This window comes from Haemaphysalis longicornis, unplaced genomic scaffold (assembly GCF_048455015.1).
Source record: "Haemaphysalis longicornis isolate Haplotype H1 unplaced genomic scaffold, Haemaphysalis longicornis Haplotype H1 scaffold_18, whole genome shotgun sequence".
In the NCBI taxonomy this organism is placed as follows: domain Eukaryota; kingdom Metazoa; phylum Arthropoda; class Arachnida; order Ixodida; family Ixodidae; genus Haemaphysalis; species Haemaphysalis longicornis.
In genome coordinates, this window is record NW_027526282.1 from 9,627,873 (window position 1) to 9,643,039 (window position 15,167).

The window sequence follows — 15,167 nt, forward strand, 5'->3', positions numbered from 1 at the left end:
TGGTTCGCGCCAATATAAACCTATGAAGCAAACAGCGGTGACCAATACGGAGCAAAACGCTACCTAACAGAGCAGTAAGAAACAAAACAAATTGGAAACTTTGTTCTGGTATGTGTAATTTGAAAGGCGATAGTCAATTAAAGGGGAAAAAATTATCCAAGGTGGTCATGGTTTTCAGGCCACGTCTTGAAGCGCCTGGTAATGATTTTTCTAGGATAGAAAAATACGCTCGACGCGAGTCAGGTTGGCAGTGCAGCTGTCAACCCTCTCTTTTCACTTTTCTTTCGTTCCATGGTACAAAGTATCTGCGTCTGCGCTTCGACAACAAAGTGGGCATCATGGCTTGTGTCGTCTACTTCATTCTCAGCGTAAGCACACTAAGTGAACTTCCTTGATTGGGCTGTGAATGGGTGTACGTGGGGTGTCATGAAGAAATCTAGAAAATGAACACCATATATAAAAACAAACATGGTGCACTTTGACCATTGGTCAAATCATGATTGGACGAAGCTAGGGGTCTGTTTATCTCAAAATTGCGGAAATTTAATCAGTAAATCACCATGATAAATATCCAGCTCCTCATAACGCAATTATTGTCTGCTCATGTTGTGTGCCGCGTGTACTGTCTGGTGGCAAAGGCCCAGTCAGTAGGCTTTCAGTGCCGCCTTTCGCCTTGGCGCCAAGACAGACCGCTATTGAACATTGTTTTTCAATAAAAAATAAAACAAAAAACAATTACCCCTCTTCTCTTGAGGTAAAACCTTGAAAGGCCTGCCCCTTTACAAGGACATTGCGTGTCACCCGCTCCCCATTAACCGGATGAGGAGTGACGAATTCAAGAGGCGTGCTCTTGCAATCATAAATTGTAGTGGTATTCATCGCCCTGCTCACCAACGTTATTTAATCTAATATCAAGAAGGGAATAGGACAACACCTTCGACAAGGAAGGACAATGTTATTTCATCATTTGTTCACTAACATGGACAGGAACGACTAAGTGAGATGGTCGAGTGCAATTTACGTCCAGCGATGGCGATGATGACAACAATGACAGATACAACTGATCCCCAGAAAAAATCTTTGCTGTAAAGTCTTGCCGTGAATTTTTATTTGGTACCGTACCCACCGACAATGCTATGGACAAGATGATGGTTGTGCTATATTCAGAGTTGGGTCATTCAAAGCTACGTGCACATTATAGAAGCAATTTGCACGATATTCTTGAGTAGAACGCGGAGATAGAAAGCAATTAATGGGTGGAATAAGGATTGTAATTTCGCCAAAAAAGCGTTTGTTTGCGGAAGTAGAAAATAAGAACATCCTTGAAAACGGCGAAAATAAAGAAAATGCTGCTTTGTTTTGTCTTTTTACCGGTATGACCATGTAAGCATTTTTTGTTGGTGGTTTTTATTAGTGTCGGCCGGACGAAGCCAGTCGTTACAAACACCCCCAACTCAAGGAGAGCCCCACCGGCAGAACACTTTTAGCCATTTCACCATTACTAGAAAAAGATCGTTAGAATAGCCTGTCAAATCGGCACGGGTTCAAAAAATCATGTGACATCGTGATCAACAAAAGCAAAGTGACGCCAGTTTATTAGAGCAGACGAATTGCGATGGTAGATTTGACAGCTATAAAGATGTTTTTTGCGGACATGTAACTTTTACAGGCCATGCTGATGGTTTTCTCCGATAACATAACAGTGGAACATTAAAAATAGCTTTTGCGTTTTTTTCAGGAGTAAAGGTTTCTTTGTACCGGCTTGGGTAGGCGTCGCACGTCCCTGGCAGATAAAAAATCTAGGCATAGTCACCTCCCGAAAGATAAAAAACAACAAAGAGGCACAATTGCATTCTCGTATTGCTAGAGCGCATTGTCATTTTGCATTCACATTTACACCAATTTTTTCGGCGTTATTGCTTATAATTTCTATATACAGTGGCTCTGTTATGTCTCCTAAATTCTTTTTCTTTGACATAGCAAAGGCAGGCGAATGAGGGCCACCGAAGCTGAGATTTAGGTGTCTTTTCTTTGAGCCAATAACGTTTTGAAACTTTTTCAACATATGGTGCCCTGCAGCAAACCCTTGGAGCTCTCGGAATATACAGCGCGGCTATCGGGATATCAACAAGTGAGTAATGTGAAGAGCATTAATTACACTGTTCCTACGCGAACAGCAGTTTCCCGGAGTCTATGCTTGAATAGTCACCTATTAAAATTTGATTATTACAGAAAATGCTTTATCGGCGAAGCCCCTTAGGTGCTGAGGCTGTTGGCGTCTCCTGTTTGTCGTCGTAATTGTCGTCTCACGTAATCACGGTACTAAAACACCGGGGAACTCATTTACGCCTCGCGCTAGAACGTAACGCGTACTAAAAAAAAAACACTGGGACAATCGTTTACGCCTGGCGCTTGAGAGCTTCGAGCTTCAAAGACAAGAGGCTGTTACAGCAAAGCTGTATGCCCCCACCCACCAACGGTTTCATCTCCGTTGGCAAAAATGCCAAGGCACCAAGAATACACTTATACACTGTTCGCCCTTCTCCAGGTTTCACGTTAGTGGAGATGGTCCGGGATTTTTTTATGATTCAACGCTCTGGCCCGGAGGAAAATTGCCGTGTTTTAAAAATAAGCTTTACCAAAACGCAGTTTTACGCGGCAGGCAAAAGTAATGAGAGGTACATTAGTTTCCGAACTTAAAAAGGTTCAATACGAAGCTGTAAAAGAACGTGTGCAAACCTATCACATCGGTTTTACGCGACAATATTAATAGGCTGTACGAATTAAAAAACATCCTTCAAAATTCAGAGCATTGATAGTACTATTGTGCGAGTGCGCCGAATCAATTAAAAAAAAACAATACACCAAAGCAAATCTTCTGTCGAATGATTGATTGATTAGAGGGTTTAACGCGCCGACGCAACGCAGGCGATTAGGTGCGCCGTAGTGGAGGGCTCCGGATTAATTTTGACCACCTGGGATGTTTAACGTGCGCTGAAATCTCGTACATACGGCCGTTTTTGCTTTTCGCCTCCATCAGAAAAGTGACCGCCGCGGCCAGGAATCGAACCCGCGTCCTCGTGCTCAGTAGAACAACGGCTTAGCCACTGAGCCACCGCGGCGGGTGTCTTGTCTAGAAGCGCCGATTCAACGTTAGTGACCATATAAACTTGAATGACAATTGAGGATATAGGTGTCGGATTGGGTATGAAACAGGAACAATTTAATCTGTTACAGGATATGAAATTTTCTGTACAACAGCCAGTATCAAGCATGCCGGCCTATGCAATGAAAACAAAACTTTCAGCACCACAGGTGAAGACACCATGCCAGCTGTGCTAATGACTTTATCTGAAGCATAAGTGAACGAAAATGTTGATTTTCTATCGCAAAAATGCAGAATACTCTTCGCGAAAAGCATTTGGCGTCAGTAAATTGTCGCCTCCTTGCTGGGTTCACAGGACAGTAGCTTTGCCCTTGTTGCGTAGCAAACGCTCGAAATGTTTGACTAGGTAGCTACACTGGCCCCACTTCGCTTGCTTCTGCCTTTGGCGCGGGCCGTAATGTCGGGATGTCTCCAGTGAAGACTCACTGATATTTTGAATGCTGTAGAAATATATATGCTGTATTGCCCATGCCTCTTCATCTCCAAGAGTCTCACCATATAGAAAGCACAAGCACTGATGTATGTGCATTCTAAATTTAGGCGTTACAGAATCCCTTGTTGTCATGCCGCTGAAGAACACACGTTTGTGTATCTACAATATCTAACGCGTAATTCATCTTCGGGTGGTACGCAAAATCTTTGGGGGTTTGTTGCTATCCGAGCTGCTGCATTATACACACAACCTTCTCTTGGAAAGGAAAACAATACTATATGTTCTTTATGACCAACAACGCCCACATATGTTTTTACTCATCAGAATCTTCTTTTGCGTATTCCGTAAACGTGTGCCTAAAACCCCGAGCAACAAAGAGCCTCGAGGTTTTGTAGTACGCATCACCGGTCATTGAAGTACCGCAAGGACCGTTCGTTCAGCCCGCGGACTATTACGGGATCAAAGTACTGAGGGAAAAACAGAACGCGGAACGCTCACTACAAACAATGCTCATTACCACCATTAAATCCATATTGCACCATGATTTTGCAATAAAAAAGGATTTTTGTATATGCAGTAAGCGACGGGGGGCAGTGCGTACTGACCCTAGATTTACGGACGCACCCATACGGCAGCCTTTATCCTCAAAGAAACGGGAAAGTAGGATAAGCCGGATTCACGCGCCTGCGTAATGATGAAGCCTTGACTCGGGCACCTCCTAAATACACTCGCTCAATACCTTACTACGACGCCCATTATAGTGCCTGTTTTAATCGTTCCAGTTCAACGATGCCTGTGCCACCCATGAACCTGAGTGTTTTCTGAATAGATTGACACGGAAACGTTACCCAGCTCTACATCCAAAACTTCCATAACAAGAAGAAATAGACTCCCGCCGGCCTCAAACCAACACGTTCCCTCATCCAACCCGGCTCCATTCTATGTATTTCGACCGACATTTTGCATAATGCCAATATGCCAATCAACCAGGCACCCACCTCACATCATTTTACACCATGCACAAAACCCAAACCTCCCCCCTCTCCTCTCTCGCCTTCTTCTTTCTCTGAAGTGTGGGTGAACCTGACAGCCAGCGGTCAACAAGGGCCCACGCCATAGCCTCTTATATAACCTACTATGCCCCAGCTCATTTTGGCGTTCATATAAAAGACCGGCGTCTATAGCAAAGACCGCTCTGGACCTAGAAACCACTCTCACAGAACAGCTCAATAGACGTTTTCACCACCAAGGAAAACTTACGGGAGTAAGGTCGACGAGTCCCGTCATCGCCATTTTTGGCGATTGAGAATCTGACACAGCGGATGCTTTTGTAGCCTCACGCAGAGGGAGAAGGGGGGCCCCGTTGTAGGTAGCCGGGGAGGAATGGGAAACGAACTGGAACGGATGAAATATACTTTGAGGGCGACTGCGAATTCAGGGTCTACGATCAGCGCAGGCCTCATTTGATACATCATACTCCTCGTTGCAAAGCCACCCTCACGACGTTGGCTCTGGGAAATTCCAAACCATAAACGCTTCCCGTTACGCGAGAAACGCTGATTTAACTCTTGGAAACTAGGCTGAGCGAATGAAAAGGCGACACGACATTAAAATGCCATTGGCGGAGGACAGCGCGACGCTGAGACAATAAGCAAGACTGGCGACGTAATGCTGAGTAGGCGGGAAGCATTGTGGGCTACAAAAATTTTTATGATCCCCTAAGCCGATCGCTACCAGGCTCGACTTTGTGTGTCATGATATCGGTCAACGTCTTCACGTGAAAAGCCTCGCCATAAGTACAAGTCAAGGAAGGTACTGATTTTTATGACAAAAATGGGTATCAGAAAAAAAGAAGCATTTCGAAAGAGCTAAATGCCCATCAAAGCAATTGTCAAAAAAGGAATAGAGCACTGCATGACAGTATGAAACCAAATGAGAAGAGTCAACCAAGTACTCCCTCTGATAGAGGCAAGCTTAAATTACTAGACGCCAGGATTTTGAAAAAAGAGTGCTAAAGACGAAAGGTTCAGGCCATGCAGGGAAATCGTCATCACGATAATGGGCAGTGAGTCGTAGACGAAAGCGATGAGAAACATCAACGACCATCGCGGCTACTCCTTATGTACATAACGTGAACATATACGCCCAACCACACCGATGGCGTAGTTTTCTCAACACCCTAACATATAGCACTGGGGAGAACTCGCTGGTCCTAAAACATGCATAATGTGTAGTTGGTGTTCAGTCGCAAATAAAACCCACAATAACAGATGCTTGTTTGCAAAGCAGTGTGATCTAGTTAAAACAGATTGTTGCTGGGAAACATAAGGCTGTAAGGATAAGCCTCTAAAAATTGATAATGAAATACACTTAACGTACTCCGCGTTAAAGCACACCATTGAATATTTCCAAGTGACCGATTTACACTTTTATTTTTTCCAGTGTATTTGTTTGGTAACACAAAGTAAGTGCAGGTGTTTGTCACCTAGCCCATATCGCTGTAGCTAGTACGCCTTAAGTAATCAGGCGGCACATGTATTGTGCAGGTTTTTCAGATTTCTAATGTGGCCTCGGTACTTGAACAAATGAAGCTTCATCTGAAATATTGCAACACACCTTAATTTTTATGGAGCATAAAACCTCAAACGTCATCGTCTGCAGCGGCACCAAAAGGACTGTTGGAAGGTGGATATGTTAATTCTCATTGTTGTATGAACCCCAAAGCCGTCTACCTGTTGTGAACATTGGACCGAAAAGAGCGCCATTTAAGTGTACCAATTTTCAATCAAAGAAGCACGGCCTCCATAGGGAAATAGGTCGTTGCTTCTTTCCGATAATGCTTTTAGTATGCTTTGTCACTGGGCTGCCATATAACTCCAAAAAGTGCAAAGGCCTGGCAACACTTCTTATTCTCTTTTTCAGTGTTTGCAATACCGCTATATTGGTCGAGCATCGTCATTGGCCTGGCGGGAACGGTGTACACAGCTCTGGTAATGGCACTTTTTTACTGATTCTGAACCGTGAGTTCTTGTGGGAATGTGTGCACTTACAGATAATGCACTAAACTGGTACACGTGAAAGATTGCATACACGGCATGGTACAAAGAACCCAGCTGACTTTAGATACAGTAATTTTTCGCCCAAACCCCTCGCATGGTTCACCCAATTTTAGGAATTCCTATTCAGTAGAGCCTGGTTCCTTTCTCCACACACGCTTTTGTGGCTAGCGAATTGCTGGGCAAATGATGGTCACTTCGCGACTTTCTCGCTAATGTTGTGTGAATGCCTCCAATATCGCAATGCAGACATAGCAAGGGGAATTCACGCGGCTAGCACCAATGATGAAAACGGTGTTGTATAATGGATGCTTTAAAAAAGTGGACGTCTTTGTGTCTCCTTTACTGTGCGTTGGTTTCTTTGTGTCAATGGTGAAGGGTGTGCTCTTCTGCCGTCATGTCGTGTAATTTGTGGAGTCTTCTAGTGTGACTTCTTGCATTAGCGTACACAATATAACAATATGTAAAGCCGCATTTACTCATTGTTCTATCTTCAGGGTAAGCTTGGAACTTCCGGGAACTGTTCTCGAATTTTATAGCACAAAGGGCGCTTTAGTATTTTTCTAATTCGCTTGTCGCGGCTCGTCTCCCAACCTCTGCTGCATCGTGTCTGCTCATTCTGTCAGTCAGCAAGGCCTAGAATAATGCATCACTTCTTTCACTACTTTTTGATGCGAGTCGCATGCTCTAGCACACGGTTATTACAGGTATAACCGTATTTTCCGTCGTTGTTGCTTTTGTGGTTTGCAAACGTGCGAGCAGGCGTTACAAGCAATGTTCATAATGACCCATGAAAGACTATTGGTCACAGATTACTCAGAAGCGTATTTAGGAGTTCCTTGCTATAGAATGTCACTAAAGGGTTTTGCATTATTTTTAAATTCCCTTGTCGTTCGGAATATCCACTTTCGCGTATCCCCGTGCTGATTGTCCCCGACAAGGCAGTCGGTCTAGCAGTTCTATACAGCTGCAGGCGTGTATTAATAGGCTTAAATTTTGGTACAACTTGTGAATTCCCTGTACAAAGTTAGAGTGACGTCGACTGCTTTGGAGAATCCAGTGGCTGCTTCGCCAGTATATTATGATTGCTACCCGTCTCTGCGAGAGCCTTATCGGTTCCCCACAAGTGTAATATGGCTCCACTCAGTGCTGCAGTCTCCGTCTTGCTTGTCGTAAGGCGCACGCGGGCGTCCACGTTGGCGACTGATTTTTCACTCAAATGATGCACAGGATATTTCACCCGTGCTGAGGTAACCGTCTCGGCATTTGCAGTGTCTGTTATCGTATTCCCGCATTGGGGTGTTCCCTAACTTTCACGATCGGGAAATACTTCTGAACTTTTTGTGTCTGTCACCAGACACTGCAGTTGAAGTCTAGCGCCGCTAGCGCCCGATTCGCCAATACACAAATACGTCACGAAAGTGGGTTCATTTGTGGGCAACAACCTCAAAACTTACAAATGTTGAAACTCCAATCGGCGCTTTTAAATGCCAAATGGGCAACATCTGTGCTTTGAAACCTACCGTAGCGGAATGGTACGGAATAATTTAGAACAGTTGGTGGTATTTAATGTGCGCAGAATATTTTATACACGTCAATTTCTGCTTCTGCGCCTAACATTTCCCCCGATAGCTGCAAATCAAGCCAAATCCGCTATGGCGAATATCCCAATTATAACGTTCGGAACAGAAATCGCTGTTGGTGTTATTACTTCACAATGCTTCGAGTGCGGTTTTTAATACACGGGGTTCTACACCAAGCGGCTTGTTGCAAGTTATGACGGGAACTCTTGTTTTCATTACACAAGTCTGAAGGAAAGGACGGCAAACGGATCCACAAGATGCTCACACAGTCGAAAAGATAACTTAGCAATTGTCTTAAATTGCGGGTAATCGCTGTGTCAAAACGAGAGTCCTTTATTCATATTCGAGGCGTGTGAGATTGGGGCTTTCTTATTTTGTGTGTTTGCGTACATTACTCCACCTATACCTGCCAGGTTCGTGTATGGAAATAATGATACAGAATAGGGGCAAAGATAAGGAAATAGACTATTACGGCAACATTTCACCCGCACTATGGGAACGTACATGCTCACTCAAATTGTTTGACCACGAGGGGAAAACTTTGATGCTTTTAAAGTTAAGTAACTAGTTAAAAAAGACTTGTTTAGGGCGTAATTGGTACTGTCTAGAATGCAACATTAGCATGCGCGGCATATTAGGACGTGAGGAAGGTACAGTGGAAACGACAAACCAAACATGAGAGCACGAGGAGCAGGATATCATGTTTAATCAATTCCAAAATCAATGTACGCTTGGAACCATTTTACCAGCGCAAAATGCAGGGACCTAGGGAGAAGCAAACAGTGCAATCGCTAGTCCTGTTCTCTCTAGGTCCCTGTTTTTTGTAGCTGGTAAAATGGTTCCAAGTCAATCCCAACTAGCCCCACTTTCTGCCTTGAATCTACGCTCAATATCGCATGCTTATAAATAACGATACAGCTTTCCATAAATCAGTTTCTAGTTCTCGCACCATCATATGGTTTTGTCATTTCCACTCTCCCTGTCCCAAGTCAAGAAATGCAGCGCACACTAATACTGTATCCAAGTAGAAGCACTGCTATAATATTACTTCGAATGTCTTAACCCGCAAGCGGCCGGGCCTAACCTGGGTTGACATGTTAATCTTGTATTTAGTGAACTGTGAAAGCTTGGGCTAGTTGGTGCGGCATGATTTGAACAACAGTAAGCGAAAACGCGAATGAAGCATAAAGTTGGCACAAAACAATTTCTTCGACATGTTCGGTTTGACACTTAGCGTGGTACTCATATCCTCTCGAAAGGGAGGACTACGCGGCGTCGTGTGGGCAGACTGCGTTCAGGCGCTGGTCATGTTCGCGTCCCCTTTGACCATCATCGGGAAAGTCGTCTACGATTTGAGCGCAGTGAGCGCCCCGCTGCGGCCGCTTAGGGAGTACAACGTCACGGAGTACATTTTTCGGTAAGTGTTTGTCACAAAACAAGTAAACTACCTTAGTGGTACCTGGACAAACAGCTAGTGGGCAATTTTAAGCATGGAAAGAACTGTTGCATTACAAATTTAGAACTTCAATATGTTGCAAGTGTTTCCTTTCATCCCCATTAGTCTCAATTTAGGAAGAAAAAAGAGTAACTCCCGAAAGACGTATAGCCACGCATTAGCGGGATTTCCTTCGGGCGCACCTTTACAATAATAATAATATTATAGTTTCGGGCATAATGCTGTATTACTCTCTTCTGTTTGTGTTAGAAGTAGGCGGCACCTTAAAGAAGGCAGTCCTGCATATTTGGGGCGCATAGTGATTGCGAGATCAAGCGTGTCCATCCACTGAATGCCGTAGTAAAACCTTCGGGTACAAATTTTTTTTCAAATGCGACAGTTCTAAGGCAAAACCGGCTCGTATGTGAAAGGGGGGGGGGGTGTATAAACACCTTTTTTTCTTTTGTGCGGGCTCTGTATTCCTAGCTGCCTCTACGGTAAGGAAAATGGGTAAGGAAGTACGACCGTCTTAAAAGACGGTGGTGCCACCTTTCCTTTTTCGTATGCAACCGAAGTTGCACCGGTTTGGTGAAGTGTCCCTTAATTTTTTCAATCATGCTTTGCGGCTGGAGCAATGGCCAGCCTATTGTAGAAAGCTAAGACAACAAGAAAAACATCGACAACGATGTACAGATAATCAAGCTACTGATAAATGTTCGGTTTCTTCCCAGAGGAACTGAACTATGGCACTGAGTTCAGAGAGTAAAATAATGCCTACCTTGAAAGGAATAGCTCTGGTGTGTAATTGAATTTTCCCTTGGCGTCTACTGCAAATAATTCTTCGCAGACGCCTGTTTTAACAACGAAGCTGTTTAGCAAATCGTAATTTGTTTGTGTCCGCAGTTAAAAATACCAAGAAATCGCTGAGCGGGGGAACGAGAGCGCGGGGCTCGCGGCGAGTGCCCTGCAGTTAACAAAAACCAAGAAAATTCTTACCGCTAGTAGTATGTGAATGCCTCAAGACGACAGGCCAGCTTACCCAGCGCACGATCGTCAATCCAAGCATAACCCCTTAGGGAGCCTAGACAAAATGGCAGCGAATACTCTGCAGTGAAATAAACTATTAAATTCTTAGCGCTCTTGTGTGCGTGCCTCGCGGCAACCGCCCACCGTCTTCGGCGCACGTTTTCAAGCCAAGCAGACCCGAAAAACGTCTAGCATTCGCCGTAATCGTGCAAACACTTGCTAGGAACTACATAGACACGTCATAGCGTACACCCCTCCAAGGTAATGCGCAATTATTCATACTTCAAAAAAAAAAAAAAAAACAAGCTCACACGTATAGTAAAGGTCGTTGCGGCAGGGAATAATGAGCAAACCGGCTGCAGTCGTGGACTTAAACCTCTGTGATGATTATGAAGGCTGCGTACAGCTTCGCTACATTCAAGTCTTCCGCGTTAGTGTGCGCTGGGTTCGGTTTTCGCCATGGTCTCAGTACCGTTAGGCTGGGTAGCCTTCGTTACCAGGGTAAGAAACCTAGAATGGTAATTGGAAATGTGAAATCTCAGTACCGTTAGGCTGGTTAGCCTTCGTTACCAGCGTAAGAAACCTAGAATGGTAATTGAAAATGTGAAAATTTCATTTATTTACTGATCCAAAACATTGAACTTCGAGACCTAGGGGAAATAAAAAGGCTTAGCTGCATTTTTAGAGGATGTGGGATATCTCCAACTCGCATATTTCATCACCATAATCTTGGTGTTTAAATATCTTCGAACAATTATAAATATTTTACTTGCATTTCTAATAAAGCCAAGTGAGCCACAGCCGGCGAATCGATGCTTCTAGCACTTAGAAAATATCTCATTTGCACGTAAAAATACTGAGTTGGCTCTTGGGTGCAGAGTTTATTCACAGAAATGTTACAAATTTAAATATTTTGGGAAATCTTTATTCTTAAAAACGCAAGTGAATAACATGTTACGTATACGCGCTTTCTTAACTCTCGCATAATCTCTAGCGCGCGTAATGTAATCACATTTGTTTTTCAATAAAGATAATTTGTGGAATTGTGTAAAAAGCATTAGAAAGGTTTTTGATAGCTTCACCCCTTTAGGTGTTAAATGAATGGCGTCTGGCTTCAAGTACTTTCATTTATGCAACCACGCTTGAATTTTTTACTTGTTTCGAGCAACGTATGGCTTGTAGAAATTGCAAGGCAAAAGTCTGTTCAAGAGTAGTGAGTTCACAAATAATCGCCCTCAACGCGGTTGTAGCATATGGATTAAACGCGTTTTCGAAACTCCCACCTCATCTGTTAAGTCCGTGAAGTTATACCACTGGTTAGGCCGCTGAACTTCACTCGTTGATAAGTGCAGGTGCGACGGTTTTCATGAATTTCCCCCCTGCATAAGGCGAAGCGCTAACACCTTTGGAGAACTACAAAAAATTCAGTGCAAAGGACTGGACAAAGTAAGGAACCACAAAACACAGGCACTGCGTATGTATTTTGGGGTTTTTGACTTTGTCTAGTCTATTGCGCTGCTTTTCTTTGTAGTAGAATGTGCAAACTGACCCTTAAGCAAGCCCTTCTGCAATCTTTGGAGAAGGTGCGATCGTGTTGCTTCATCGTTAATACGGTAGCACCTGTCTCGTCCTCTTGCCATCCGCTGCCGTTACTGCGCTGTTGTAGCGCGAAAATAAATAACAAATCTCTCAACCGTCTTAAATTCATCATTATCACTGGCGTTAGTAATGCAGTCGAATCGGTAAATGCGTCGAACAGCTACGCATCCAAACGTGTACACATCAATATGAAGACACTTTAACGTCACCGAGAATAAAACATTCCACAGGTTTTATAATATTTATTATTATATACATATGTATCTTGTGACCGTGCAGTAATGCGGTTCACTTTTGCGTTAAGATAAGGTATATAATTGCCTGTAACAAGTTCCGTAACCTTCAATTTCGGCAAACACAAAATAAATAGGTAGTGACTGACTCGAAGGTGCTTTCTACATATTCTTAGGCAAAATTTATCGGATTCGGTTTCGGTGTTTTAAAGTACTGAAACAAAATTATGTATATTTATATTTGAGAACTTCGATAGGGTTTATTCTTAACAAGTGGAAGGGCCAGTGTTTTGATACATTATTTATGCATTCTTGCTCCGCAAATTTAATGAATTGCTGCGAAACTGATTTAATGAAACTCGGAGCAATGCTCGACGAGGTATTTATGATGGGCGATGTGGGACTTTTAAAAATTGTACCGCTGCCATCCCTAATTACAGGCGAAGCATTTCGTTAATTCTCGTCCCCGCTATTCTCATATATACAGTAAAACCTGTGAATTCAAAATTTCGGTTAATTCAGACGCGTTGCGTGGTCCCGCCAAAATTATGAATTGTTCTATGGCTGACAACTATCATTAGTTCGGACAGTTTGGCGCAATTCGGTCAATTTGGACTCTTCACAGAGCTCAAGTGGGGAAGCAGCGCTTCAGCTTAGTCGGATTCGCAGCAGCAATCAAAGGCGCACCTAAAAAACCTCGAGAACGAAACAGAATACGAACGAGGTTGCGTACATCTCGGAGATATAATTTGCACGGCTCCGCCTGACTGAACCACCTCTAGAAAGTTCACAAAATAGTGACCTCCTCCCACATCACCTTTGCAAAGCAAACAACAATCACTGGCCCTTTAAAAGCAACTGGGGGATGTTAAAAGCATTCTTCAGTTGTTATGATCCTAGTTGCGATGATTCGGTCACTAGGATAAGTCGGACGTTCTCTCCAGTCCCGTGAAATCCGAATAAATGGGTTCTTACTGTACTTGCACTCAGCACGGATTGCTTGGCTTCCCAGCAATCGCCCTTAGTTGGTGCGTGTTTGTGTAGGCGTTTCCTTGATCCGCCTCGACAATATTTACTAACCAGCTTGAACATGGATTCATATATCATAAACCTTAACAAATACCACTGCCCCTGCTGTTTTGTTTTTATTAATGTACGGTGCTTAATGTTTGGCCTCATCTTGTATAACACCCACGAAATGAACCCCTGAATCAACGAGCTGAGAAGAAGATTTACAAACAGCTCCGTGTCACCGAATTAATTGCTCTTGTATCGATACGCAGAACCAACTTGGATCTGACAAGCGATGAAAATGTCTGGAGCTGTCTGGTGGCAGGTTTGCCGTACCTGTTCGTGCGATGTGGATTCGACCAGATGGTTGTGCAAAGGTTTTTAGCCGCCAGAACACTGCGTGAAGCGAAACGGTTCGTTTGGTCTGACCTTCTGATTTTTATCTCATTTACTTGCTAATCTTGCTCATTAGTTTCATCGGTTAGAGCAATTGAGAATAATGAGACCTTTGTTTAGCTTGCCAAAAGTATCTCCCGTCCAAAAAAATTACCCTGTTGAGGTGATAAGCTTACCTTGAAATGGTATTTTCTTACCCATAATATTGAAATGATACATTGTAATCTGACGAACTATGCCCAGCCAGCGACATAAAAAAGATTGTTTGTCCATGATGGGAAAAGCGCGAACAATATTTGGAGAAGGAAGAAGACCGGACGGAGTGATGGTTTGTTGTCTGCTTGAATTGTGAAGAGTAATCCGCACTTTGCCACCCCAATTTGGTAGTGATAGCTGTTTCTGAGAAATCGAATAAACGGCATTTCTGATGAAACAGCGACAGTTCAATTTGGTTTGAAGTAACTGTAACTACGTCTAGGGTCTCCTTTCTTAATCAAAAAGCACACTCTTTTCAAGAAGAAATTTTTTAGACTTCGTCTCACTCCATACACTAGCTTTACGTTGCGAATGCGTGGCTCTAACAAAGTAACTGTTGTCCTAAACTTGCAGTTTACATCATTAAGCATTGCGCGTAGGCGCACATCTGTTTCATTAGTAATCCTTTGTTTTTAATATTCTGCAACAAGATGTGTCAAACCAATAAAATCAGTCTTTAGGTTAGATAGGATGATTGCTTTGTTTGCAGCCATATGCGAATCGTGACACACCGAAACCTTTATTATTTTACTGAAAAAAAAGAGCGAAAAATTGTCAGTGATTGACTCCTGCGTTCCACAGGTCAAGAAGTGCGCCATTAACAGGAAAAATTTCTTTAATTCTTTTTTTGCTGGATATAACCTTTTTGATTGGGTGATGTTCAGTTTCAGCTAACTGAAAACCGAAAGGCATCACTCTGTTCATCACCCTTGGGCTAAAGTTGGAGCATGTCAAAATATGTCGACGTTTGACTCATGAAAGATGGTACATGTTTTAATTCATCTGTTCTTAACCTGTGTTCCCGTTACGCTTGTTTCAATGCTATTAATAAAAACAGTCTTTACTTTATAGTAAAATGGGAAAGTGAGAGAGCGTGCACGTGTTTCAAAATACAATATGTTTGGTAGGCTTGTTCTGTTGAACCTAAGGATACCTATGCGTTTTAGGTGCGGAGTACCTTAGGAACACACAAT

General features: G+C 43.2%; 1 protein-coding gene across 1 annotated transcript in view; it reads left to right on the forward strand.

Annotated features, from left to right (window-relative positions):
* Positions 1–263: 263 nt before the first annotated feature.
* Positions 264–15,167, forward strand: part of LOC144166562 (sodium-coupled monocarboxylate transporter 1-like) — a 38,653-nt gene continuing 23,749 nt past the window's right edge. The window contains exons 1-5 of the mRNA XM_077696060.1: positions 264–368; positions 2,080–2,131; positions 6,522–6,589; positions 9,498–9,655; positions 13,815–13,955. Of these exons, the coding sequence (XP_077552186.1) occupies positions 339–368; positions 2,080–2,131; positions 6,522–6,589; positions 9,498–9,655; positions 13,815–13,955 (449 nt within the window). The 5' untranslated portion in view covers positions 264–338. The remainder of the gene's footprint in view (positions 369–2,079; positions 2,132–6,521; positions 6,590–9,497; positions 9,656–13,814; positions 13,956–15,167) is intronic.